This window comes from Myotis daubentonii, chromosome 2 (assembly GCF_963259705.1).
Source record: "Myotis daubentonii chromosome 2, mMyoDau2.1, whole genome shotgun sequence".
Classification (NCBI taxonomy): domain Eukaryota; kingdom Metazoa; phylum Chordata; class Mammalia; order Chiroptera; family Vespertilionidae; genus Myotis; species Myotis daubentonii.
The window spans coordinates 6,662,778-6,674,486 of record NC_081841.1 but is presented as its reverse complement, the minus strand read 5'-3'; the positions used below and the strand labels follow the sequence as shown (position 1 = coordinate 6,674,486).

The following is an 11,709-nucleotide window of genomic DNA, read 5'->3' as shown; positions in this document are numbered from 1 at the left end:
TGTAGCGCTCCCTTGTTCGTTCACTGTGTCATTGGGGTGTAACTTACAGTTGAGTGCAAGGTCCTCGGTTTCCAGGTGGTATAACATCACCCAGACTGAGGCGGGCGATGTCCAGAACCCCAGATGGGGAGTCCCTCCTGTCCCCTCCCACCTGCACGTGGCTGGGGGCCCTCATCAAACCCTTGTTTTAGGTTTAAATTGAGGCTCATGTACACGCTTCTCCCAATGGTACTGGCAAATTTAAATTGTCCTTGCACTCTGGAGTGAGTGTTTGTAGAGTCTGGAATGACAGGGCAAACGCCCTGACTTACTGTTAAGTTACATGCTAGTATATTGTGTGCTGGTGGGACTATAGCTTTTACTTACCTGGTCTTGCACATTTTCTGCAGTGAGGAGGGAGCACGCTTAAAATCACAGTCTTATCAGCTGCATCGAACAGGAGTGAATTGTGATGCCCACCTCGTCCACTGCCCTGTGACACGAGGACTCAGGACTCACACAGGATGAGTGGCCACCAGGGCCCTCAAAGAAACAGAGCCTGCCCGGCCCACGTGGCTCAGTGGTTGAGCGTCGGCCTATGAACCAGGAGGTCATGGTGTGATGCCCGGTCGGGGCACATGCCCAGGTTGCAGGCTTGATCCCCAGTGTGGGGCGTGCAGGAGGCAGCTGATCCATGATTCTCTCTCAGCATTAAAGTCTCTATCTCTCCCTCCCCCTTCATTACTCTCTGAAATCAATAAAAATGTATTTAAAAAGCCACCTCACCAGAGCACCACAATGCCACCAGCTAAGTGACACCCACCATGTATGGTCTTGGGGACCAGACATCGCAGGCTGGGGGAGGGAGGGTGCAGGACTGGAAGCGGTCGCCAGTGCTCCCCGGGTTTAACGCTCCTCCGTCCCGTTCTTCTGCCGCCCCTCACCCTGTTCCTGCCCCACCGACCAGCCTCACCCCCTCTCCCTCCCAGAGGCCGGGAAAATGAGCTCTAAGCGCCTGTGTCAGGGCTTTGCCTTTATGTCCCTCCAGGCTCTCCTGTCCACAGTGCAGGTCACTGGAGTCTCCAAACGAGTCGCCGGTAGAAACAGGGAATTCGTGGGTTTCCCACCGGCCATCCTGCTCAGAGTAACGACATCCGTTCCCTGAGAGGATGCACAGGCTCAGAAGCTCAGGGGAAGGTCCCCTCCTCTTTCCCATATTCATTCCCGGATGAGAGTGACCTTGGAGGTGAGCGGCCCTCAGGGACCAGAGGAGACCCACAGAAGACAGCACGGGAGCTGACACTGGGGAGCCGTGGGCCTGGGACACTGTGCAGAGGAGGGAGGCTGGTGCTGCCTCCCCCACGCTCCCCTCTTCTAGACACAACCTGCCTTCAGCCCCTCCAGGCCAGGAGGGAGACTCTGCCCTGAGGGGAAGGGCAGGGCGGGGTCACCGTGAGCTGAGCTCCCCTTAGGAGCCACCCTGTAGGGGAAGGAGCTGGACTCAGAGCCTTTGTCCGCCCATCACACAGAGGAGAACAGAGAGGCTCCCAGCAGGGCGGCCAGGATGGCCTGGGAGCAGAGGCTGCAGGGTGTGCCCACCTCAGGAAGGGGCACCGCTGGTCCTCTCCACCCCCAGCCTCGATGAACGGGGGACTTTGTGTTCCAGGCTCACGTGTGACCTGAGCCCCAGCTGGTAGAGTTTGTCCCCAAGAGGATGCCCCTCTGTCCTACTGACTGTCCATCCGGCTCCTCTCAGACCACCCTGTGCCGGCCCCACAGTCCCTCCCAGGGGATGTGCCCAGCTTGGGGAGGGCGGGGCCAGCCCCACTGTGTCCTACCCTGGCCGCCCCACTGAGAACCAGGCTGCTCCCTTTCAGGCCGGCTCCTCTCATCCTATAAACATCACTGACTTTTTCTTGACCTGTAGGAATTCCTGTGACCACGGCCCTCCCATGAAGGACACACAGAAGAGAAAGCCCTTTGCACTTTGAGGTGTTTATTGAACGATTTGGACTTCATGACACACTTACAGAGGAAAAGACATTTTATGGAGATTCCTAATCTTTCATTTTATTGTTTTGGATTTAAAATCAATAAAAAATAATCATTTCCCTAAAAGGAAAAAATGATTCTGATAGTCATGAATAGAATGTTACTGCTGTGTATGTAGAACAAATCACTGATTTTAAATGAAAAGTAAATCAATCAGATTTTTAAAAAAATTCCTTCTCAGCCCAGTCGTTGCCTTTTGCTGGTTTCTGTGGATCAAGTTGGGGATCCGGCACGTGATGTGTTTTCATTTCTTGAAGAAAGTGTTTTATGCGTCGTTCACCAGAAGACCCCGGCTGTTTAGAGAGATTGAGTCCATCCTTCAGTTTCCCTGATTCTGGATCGAGAAGGAGGAGGTGGAGGAAGCAGGGAGTGAGGCAGGTGGGAAGGTGAACAGAGCAGAGTCTGGGGCAGTCACAGGAGGGGGAGGAAAAGGGGCGCAGGAGGGGAGAAAGCAGAGGGACTGTGAGACCTGAGGGGAGGATGGAGCTGGGGCCCAGGAGGGAGCAGGTGACCCAGAGGGAGAGACAGGCCCAGGGAGAGAAGAGGAGGGGGGAAGGGGAGGAGCAGGAGGGAGGAACCTCACCCTGAGAATGTTCTCCAGCCTCTGACATTGGGCTCCTATGTTTTCTAACAGTTCAGTCTCGGGCTGGAAGGGCTGGCCCTGGTTGTCCACGAATTTTTCCCAGCAGTGCTGGAGCTCTAGGGGAACAGGGAGGGAAAGGTGAGTGCTGGGGTCCAACCCCAGCGGGTCCAGGGGTTCCCCAAAGGTGTGGACGGAGTCGGCGAAGAAGGAATGTCACGGAGACAGCGTTCAGTTGATCAGCAGCCTAGCCAGGATCTCCAGCCCGGATCTCCAGAGAGGTTCTGTTTCGGATCTCCAGCGAGGTTCTGTAGCCATGTTCCCTCGCTAGGTTCTCCAGCCAGGTTCTGTCCAGGCTCTCCAGTCAGGTTCAGTGTCCAGGTTCCAGTCAGGTTCTCCTGCCAATCTCTGTAGTCAGGTTCAGTCCAGGATCCCTTGCCATGTTCTCCCGCTAGGCTCTGTCTCTAGGCTCCGAGGCCAGTCCCGGTCCAGGATCCTCTGGCATGCTCTCGCCAGCGAAGTTCTTCTATCTCTAGGCTCCGTGTAGGTTCTGTCTTCTGAATTCTGTCTCCTGAGTTCTGAGTCTTTCTGTCTTGTTACAACTGTATTTATACCAGTTGATTCAATCCTATCAATCTCTATTACAAAGGTTAGGGCGTTTCTTATCTCCATTCCAGGGAGAAAAGATTATGTAGTTTAAGCATGATTGTTCATAGTTAAAGGGATTAATTACCCGCCTGGCACTTAGTTGAGGGGTTTTATTCCCTCCCTAACTTCAGGGGAAAATCCCTACCTGGGGAAACAAGCTTTCTCAGAGGTGACCTTGGTTAAAACACATAGTGCCAAGAAGGTGAGCAAACATATTAAGAAAAGTATGCCATATATGCCAGGTCCCTTGAAACAGCAAGCATGGACCGGCTCCCGGCAGGTGAGCTCCTCCTAGAGCTGGGAGGGCCCAGGTCTCTGACTCTAGGGACACACCCTCCCCATCAGGATCTCCCTGCCCCCTTTCTCTCTCCTCCCAAGGCACTGAGCTCATCCCTCAAATTCTTTCTTCCACTGGAATCTGAGGCAGCCCCTCCCCTTCTACCAGGAAGGACCTGGGTCCTGATGGAACAGGGACCCACCTCCCCCTTCCCAGGACCCTGTCTCTCCCCTGAACTCTCTCCTCCAGGGGACTCCATCCTCTCCAGACCCAGCAGCCCCCCTGCAGGCAGCTGACAGGCTTCCCCACCTGGATTCTCCTCCTGCCCCCTCTGTGCAGCCATTTCCCAGCCTCTCTGCCCGCCCAACTCCCACCCTCAGGAGTCCCTGCTGACCTTTGGGGGTCATGATGGCGAGTTGGGCCCCAGCGTCCTGCAGCCTGCGCAGCCCATCCTCATAGCCACTGACAAAGGTGTAGATGCGAGCAGCAAAGATGCGCAGCCTCACGTGGCTGTTCTCGCCCAGGAAGTCCACCAGTTTCTGGGCACAGTCAGGGCAGGGGCTCCAGGAGATGTAGCAGGTGAGTCTGTGCTGCTTCCCCTCATCCAGGTGCCAAGAACGGACCCGATCCAGGAAGCACAACTCTGCATGACTAGGTTCCCAGTGTGTGTCAGCACCCTGAGCACAGAGGGGGAAGAAGAGGGACCTGTCACTTGCTGTGAACAGGGGAGGGTGGGACCAGCCAGAGTCAGGTGAGGACTGGCCTCCAGCACAGAATTGAAGGGGCCAGGCTCAGCGTCAGGATGAACGCTATTTCAATGCAGGATCTACACAGTCAAAGGGAAGGCGACTCATGAATCACATGATATCAGCATCTACAAAGGGCAGATCAGCAGTGAGGACTGTTCTATATCAGCAAACCATGGCTCCCATGGCTCTGTAACTGATCAGTCTTCACTTAGCCTGTTGATATTTCATTCACCGTGGAATTTGCATTAGGTTTGATTTTTTAAAAATATATTTTATTGATTTTTAACAGAGAGGAAGGGAGAGGGATAGAGAGTTAGAAACATCGATGAGAGAGAAACATTGATCAGCTGCCTCCTGCACACCCCCCACTGGGGATGCGCCTGCAACCAAGGTACATGCCCTTGACTGGAACCGAATCTGGGACCCTCCAGTCTGCAGGCCAATGCTCGATCCACTGAGCCAAACCGGTCAGGGCTAGATTTGATTTTTTAAACTATTGCTTTAAACATGTTCTTTTTTTCAAATCCTCACCTGAGGAGATTTTTTCCATTTACCTTTAGAGAAAGGGTGGAGGGGTGGAGGCGGGGCAGAGAGAGAGACACATCAACATGGGAGAGACACATTCACTGGTTGCCTACCCCGCCCCCCACGACTGGGGGCTGGCATCAGAGCTGCAACTGAGATAAGTGCCCTTGACCTGCAATCCTACCCCTGGCCCCTGGCTGTGCAGGCTGATGATCTAACCACTGAGAACACAGATCTGGGCTCCATGTGATTCACCTTGGTACAGAGTTCCCAGAGAGCCTCTATTTGGTGCCCAAAGCCCATGCCTTCAGGAGCTGCCCATAGTCAGCCCCTGCAGGGAGACAAAGAGCTGAGGGCAGCCCAGCCGGTGTGTCTCAGTGGGTTGAGAGAGACACATCCACAAACAGGTCACGGGGTCCATTCCTGGTAAGGGGCCAGGCCCAGGTTGCAGGCTTGATGCCCAGTAGGGGGCGTGCAGGAGGCCGCCAAACAATGATTCTCTCATCACTGATGTTTTTATCTCTCCAACTTCGTCTCTGGAATTAATAAAAGTCATTTAAATAAGTAAATAAATATAAATAAATAAATAGCTGAGGACAGAGGGAGGAGGCAGCTGAGCCCCAAGGTCCTAGGCCTGATGCCACAGGGGTGGGTGCTTCCTCCAGGCAGGGGCGCTCTCCCTCTGCCCCCCTACCTCCAGCTCCCGCCTGTGCACCAGCACCTCCACACGATTCTACTCTGGGCTTCCCCTGTGCTGCGCCCAAGGGTGACACACTCTGCGGGAAGAAGGGGTGAGGGCACCGAGGCAGAGGTGCGGGAGACACAGGATGAGGGTCGCTGCTGGGCTCACAGGATTATGGAGATGTGTCCACCCGCCCAGGGAAGGATTTTCAACCAGGGGCTCAGGGAGGAGGAAGAGGTCAGGCCCACGGAGCTGGCACAGAGCCCTGGTGGCAGAGTATGGTGCCTGGGACCCAGGGGGCGTCCTGGGCTCTGTGCAGCTGACAATGCTCTTGTGGGGACAGCATCCTGCCAGGCTCTCCCAGGAGTGACTGGAGGGAGCAACAAGGGGGACCTCTGCTCTCTGGCCCGAGGCTGCCCCGGCGGGGCCAGGGGAGCACGGACCCTTTGTCCAGGTGCCTTTCCCTCTGGCCTGACCCCTCCTCAGAGGCACAGCAGGAGGGACAGGCTGACCCTGGAGGCTGGGCTGACACTGGGCTGGTGGGCCCAGGCCCTGGGACACTGTGACTGCTTTCTTATTGGGGCTCCAAGCTGCCAATCACAGCAGAGTCCGTCTTCCCTGCCTCTGGGCAACGCCACAGCAGCTGGGGGCCCAGGGACATTGCTCAGAGGACACCCCGCGGGCATGGAACCTTCTCCCCGAGTGTCCCGGGGCCCTGCCTGCCGTGCTCACTCACCTGGTTGCGCAGGAAGCCCTGGAGCTCCTCCACTCGGACCCAGTCATCGCCTTCCTTGACCTCCAACTCATAGCACAGGTATGTTTCATTCGCCCATGTGATACCAAAGTTGTCCTTGAAGGTGGTTACATCCATCAGGGGTCTGTGGGCACAGGCAGGAGGAACCCAAGGCATGGGGCTCCTCTGGGGATCACCCCGTTCTCCTCCCCTCTGCACCCACATCCTGGCTAGACCCACAGAGGATGTGCGTCCACTCACTTAGCTGGAGCCACCTAACCTCCCTCTCTGACCCCTTTGGGGGCTCCTGGGGAGTCAGCTCAGTCCTTTTGTCAAGGTCTCCCCGGGAGTAGTGCAGGGGCTCAGAGCTCTGACGTGGCCTCTCCTGGCATCACCGTCCTGCCCTCGTCCCGCTGACCCAGCCCTGCCAGGTGCAGCCCAGTGGCGCTGTTTCCTCTGCTCTTCCGGGTTAACCTGAGCCACATGGTGAATCAGGGTAAAGGGTTTCCCAGTCAGGGAAAAAGAGAAGCAAAACTAGTCTTCTCAAATAACTCATGACATTTCCTTTCTCATTATGAAAACCATTGTGTCCTTTACAAAAACCAAAACATAAATCTGAACTAGACCTCCTGGGCAGTGATGGCGAGCCTTTTGAGCTCGGCGTGTCAGCATTTTGAAAAACCCTAACTTAACTCTGGTGCCGTGTCACATACAGAAATTTTTTGATATTTGCAACCATAGTAAAACAAAGACTTATATTTTTGATATTTTTTTATATATTTAAATGCCATTTAACAAAGAAAAATCAAACAAAAAAATGAGTTCGCTTGTCATCTCTGATACGCGTGTCATAGCTTTGCCATCACAATCCTTGGGCCTCAGTTCAGAGCAGAGAGAATAGATTTCATGGGAGACGGAGGGAGAGGAGAAACAGGGACCCTCAAGGGAGACTCCCAGAGTCTGGCCAGGGGCTTAGAGGAGGCGGGGAGGACAAGCCCACTGGGCATCAGCTGAGGGGTCCTGGACATAGAAGGGCCATCAGGAGGGACAGGAGAAGCAGGGGGTCCCCTGGGGAGAAGGCAAGTCCCTCAGGGAGCCAGGAGGGGGGGCTCAGAAGCAGGGCTGCTCCAGGGGCAGGTGGTAGCTGCCACCACGTGCTGGGTTGTCCTCCATGTTTCAGCTCCTTCACCTTCTCTGCTGGTCACGGCCCGTCCTCCTCCTGTGCTGCTTTCAAGGACCGAGGTGCCTTATATGCCATCAGAGCACCTGGAAGCTGCTGAGCTGACACTGCTGAGCCGCACCCCTTCCCTAAACTCAGGCCACTGATAGCACCCGGTGGAGTAATAGAACTTTTCTGCCCAAATGTCTCATCCTGAACCCTCAAGGGCAAGTTAGGTGTTGATTTCTCTGTTCTGACAAAGGCCCTCCCTGGACTGACCTGGGCCAGTGAGGTCCCCGGAGGTGGGGTCACCTTGGGCAGCACGGCACAGCCAGGCAGGAGGCGAGAGCACAGGTGAGAGGACAGGTGCTCCCACCTGAGGAGGGTCCGGGCACAAGACACGGAGCCCCCACAGGACAGGCCCCGGGTGCCCAGCCCTGACTCCCGCGGCCGCCAGTGCAGGGCGTGGCCGGGCCCATTGCAAGGACCTGCGGGGCTGAGCCAGGAGGGAGACTCTGCCCTGAGGGGAAGGGCAGGGTGGGGTCACCGTGAGCTGAGATCCCCTTAGGAGCCACCCTGTAGGGGAAGGTGCTGGGCTTGGAGCCTTTGTCCACCCATCACACAGAGGAGAACAGAGAGGCTCCCAGCAGGGCGGCCAGGATGGCCTGGGAGCAGAGGATTCAGGGTGTGCCCGCCTCAGGAAGGGGCACCGCTCATCCTCTCCACCCCCAGCTGCGATGAACTGGGGTACTTTGTGTTCCAGGCTCACATGTGACCTGAGCCCCAGCTGGTAGAGTTTGTCCCTGAGGGGATGCCCCTCTGTCCCACTGACTGTCCATCCGGCTCCTCTCAGACCCCCCTGTGCCGGCCCCAAGCCTCCTCCCAGGGAACATGCCCAGCTCAGGAAGGGCGGGGCCAGCACCACCGAGTCTGACCCTGACCGCCCGCACTGAGAACCAGACTGCTCCCTTTGAGACCGGCTCCTCACATCCTTCACGTGGCACCTGTAATACAGGGTCCCCCTCTTTCTGGGCTGGGCGCCCCTCCACATGCACAAACAGGTGTCCTCTGCCCCGAGCCCCTCCCACCTGCTCTGTCCTTGGACCTTGGTGGCCCTGGGAGCAGCCATGCTGTCCTGCTGGGGGCTCAGGGCTTTGCAGGCGTGGAACGGGCCCATCCGGGTGTGTTGTGGGTTCTGCTAGTGCTGCTACTTCACTGGTCACGATCTCCACCCAAACACACCGTCCACACCCAGGAGTTTCCCGAGACCAGGCCTGGGGGCCCTGAGAATCTCCCCGGTGCTGCCCCAGATCTTGCGTCCCAGGGAGGGAGAGTGGTGTTCAGATCCAGGCCCGCTCCCCTCTTGTACCTCAATGTCTCCTCCTGTCATGCAACCCACAAAGCCCTTCTGAGTCCACACCCCACCCCAGGTGCCAGAGCGGGGTCTCCTGGCACAAACCCTGTCCCAGGGCAGCGAGTGTGAGGTCCCAACGCACAAGGCCCGGTGCCCTGGGGGCCCTGGAAGGTGGCGCCCCAGGCCCACCTTGCCCCTCCCAGGTGCCCCTGCAGCCAGAGGGCAGCACCCTGGGCTCAGCGCTGCATCGCATGGAACCCCCCCCCCCCCAGCACATAGGCTCTTCTGGGGTGTCTATGGGACCCAGGAGGGGCCATCATTGCAGGGACAGCGCTGTGCTGCCCTGTCCCCGAGGCAGGTCTCACCTCCAGGCTAGCTCCTCAGCCAGCAGCTCTGAGGTCTCTTCTGGAATGTTCCCCAGGACCTCCTCCCTCCCCACACCCTCTCCCCCCAGCCAGGTGTCCTGAGCTGCTCTCTGCTGATGCCTGGCTGCCCCTCTGTTATGCGGACCAGCCTGGCCCTGCTGGTCTCCACACCCGGGAGTCCGCTCTGCAGTGAGTGGTGAGCACAGAGGCGGCTGGAGAGCCCAGTGAAGACCAGGGCCGCCGTGTGTCAGAGGGTGGCACCTCCTCCCGGAGGTTTCCTGTCTTGTGTCATTTGTCTGACTCAAGTCTCCAAGGGGCCGGATGAGAGGATGCCTGGGCGGCCCTCACCTCTGTCTCTGGGTCCCTGCCCTCCCTGGGCCCCCATCCAGGCATCCTCTCCCCGGCTCCCCCGGAGCCTGGCCCCCTGGGTGAGGAGAGGCGGGGCACCTGCTCCTCCTCCCGGTCTCCCACAGCCAGGCCAGCACCTGGTGTGGAAAAGGCATCGGTAGAGCCTCGTGTTGAACTGGTTTAAAGCGGCCTGGCCCACAGCGAGTGGGGAGCGGGGAGCATGCCTCTCTCGGTCCGTGCGCTGAGAAGAAGGAAGGAAAGGAACCCTGTGTTTCCTGGGGAAGGACAGTCCCTCCCCGTGTCCGTCTCTGGAAGGTTGAGTGAAGAATGTAAAGCCATTCCTACATCCTTCTGGAGTTTTCCACCGAAATGGGCAAACTTCTGAACAGGAGGAAGGACGCAGGCCCCGAGGGAGGGGGTGGGCGCGGGTGCGGGAGAGCGGCCCCTGGGCGGGTGCACGCCGTGCTGGGATGGGTGCTGTTCCCTTGTCAGGGAAACAGGGGACAGGGCGGGTGCCCCGGGGAAGCCCGGGCTGAGGTCAGAAAGCCAGGCCGGCCCGCTCTGCCCCGTCGCTCTGGCCTGGGATGGACGATCTGGATGTGTCTTGGGTCAGGGCCAGACTGCCCTGTAGGAGGTGTCAGCTCTGCCGTCCTGAGCCCCAGCCCAGCCCCGGCCTCAGCACTGTCCCCAGGCTGTCCGGGCCCCTCTCCACTCTCAGGCCCTGGGCCAAGCTCTGAGATGGGGGCCCGGGAGATGGGGGTGGAGCAGCACAGTAGGACCACCTGTCCTCTCTCGGGGTGCCCCCTCCACCCGGACACGGCACCTTGTGGATGTTTTGGTCTCTTGTTCCCAGAAATGGAGATGGTACCCTGGCGGGTTTGGCTCAGTGGATAGGGGGCATTGGGCCTGGGACTGAAGGGTCCTGGGTTCGATTCCTGTCAAGGGCACATGCCCAGGTTGCAGGCTTGGTCCCCAGTAGGGAGCGTGCAGGAGGCAGCCAATCAATGATTCTCATCATTGATGTTTCTAATCTCTCTATCCCTCTCTCTTCTTCTCTGAAATCAATAAAAATATACATATTAAAATGAAAAAAAGAAAAAGAAATGGAGATGGGGCTTCTGTCAGAGCCCAGAAATGGAAAGGGAAGGAGCAGATGGGAGGTTGAGGTTCTTCCTGTAAAACACACCTGGGGAGTGTGGACATCTCCTGTTTCCGTCAGAGAGGAGGGAGGCATCGGGTGTGTCCGGGAACCCTGACGTGGTTCCTTTTTGTCATGTGTGAGCGAGCGAGCCTGTACCCCTAGTGTCTGGGCCGTGGATGGGCTGGGCCGGTTGGCACAGGCACAGTTGCGGGTGAGGCCTGCTCTTGACATATTTGTGGCTTTTAAGGTCCTGGGGACATTGAGGGGGAGCTGGCTGGTGTCACCACCCCAGGGTCACAGGCTGCAGACGGGGCAAGGTGTGCGGCCTCCCCCAGCCCCGAGGAAAGGGCGTGGGGCCCTTCTCCCTGGGAGTCCTCGGCCTCAGCCCCTGGCTGCCAGGGGTCCCAGGCTCCGCCTCTGCTGGGTTCGCATCCTGACTGCCAGGAGCCAGCTAGTGGGGAGGGGACCCTCCGCACAGAATCAACCCTCGACAATTGAGTCTATTCTTGCTACTCTCCACTTACCAGCGTCCACCTGCTCCAGAGCCTCAGGCAGGGAGAGGGGAGCCTGAGATCCATCCACAGAACCCGGGATTTGCGTGTTGTTTTCTGCTCCCATCAACCCCTTGACCCGGTCTCCCCTGAGTCCCGTGAGGACAGTGGCTGGAGGCTGGCTCTGTTTCTCAGGTCTGAAGACCTGGAGAGCTGTGGCTGCCCCCTGTCCCCCCCTCATTGGCTCTGGGCCAGGGAGGGTGTGGCTCTGTTCTCTGAGGGCGCCCCCTCCTGGGGGTGAATTAGGCCTTAGGAGTGTGAGCCCCGGATCCTTTTCTGGTCCCTTCAGCTCCCTCTGCCGTGTATACAGCAGGTGCTCAGTGTGTGCAAACTCAGTGACTTGCAAAGACTTTGGGGAAGTGGAAGGGCTTTGGGGAAGTAGGAGCCTGGCTCCCATCCAGCTCTCAGGCGAGGATTCCTCTCATCGCAGCAGCCACAGCGACCTGGGCGTTCACCATGCCCAGTCCGCACACACACCCGTTTACCTTTTATCGACAATTCCTTTTTTTTTTCCCTCACCCGAGGATATTTTTCCATTGATTTTTAGAGAGGGTGGAAGAGAGGCA

At 57.8% G+C, this 11,709-nt stretch overlaps 1 protein-coding gene across 4 annotated transcripts; it reads right to left on the bottom strand.

The window, feature by feature from the left end:
* Positions 1-1,992: 1,992 nt before the first annotated feature.
* On the bottom strand, positions 1,993-11,210 carry LOC132226948 (DNA dC->dU-editing enzyme APOBEC-3G-like). 4 transcript variants are annotated; one of them, XM_059681510.1, is made up of 5 exons: positions 11,117-11,210; positions 6,229-6,370; positions 3,931-4,213; positions 2,610-2,730; positions 1,993-2,365 (listed from the first exon to the last, which is right to left on the bottom strand). In XM_059681510.1, exons 2-5 carry the CDS (start codon positions 6,361-6,363, stop codon positions 2,329-2,331), a joined length of 576 nt encoding a protein of 191 aa, XP_059537493.1. In that variant the 5' UTR covers positions 6,364-6,370; positions 11,117-11,210; the 3' UTR covers positions 1,993-2,328. The 4 variants fall into 4 exon arrangements, with proteins under 4 accessions (XP_059537493.1, XP_059537490.1, XP_059537491.1 ...); XM_059681507.1 differs by lacking the exon at positions 11,117-11,210 and having other exon boundaries at positions 6,229-6,726; XM_059681508.1 differs by lacking the exon at positions 11,117-11,210 and having other exon boundaries at positions 1,993-2,359; positions 6,229-6,726.
* Between the last annotated feature and the right edge of the window lie 499 nt (positions 11,211-11,709).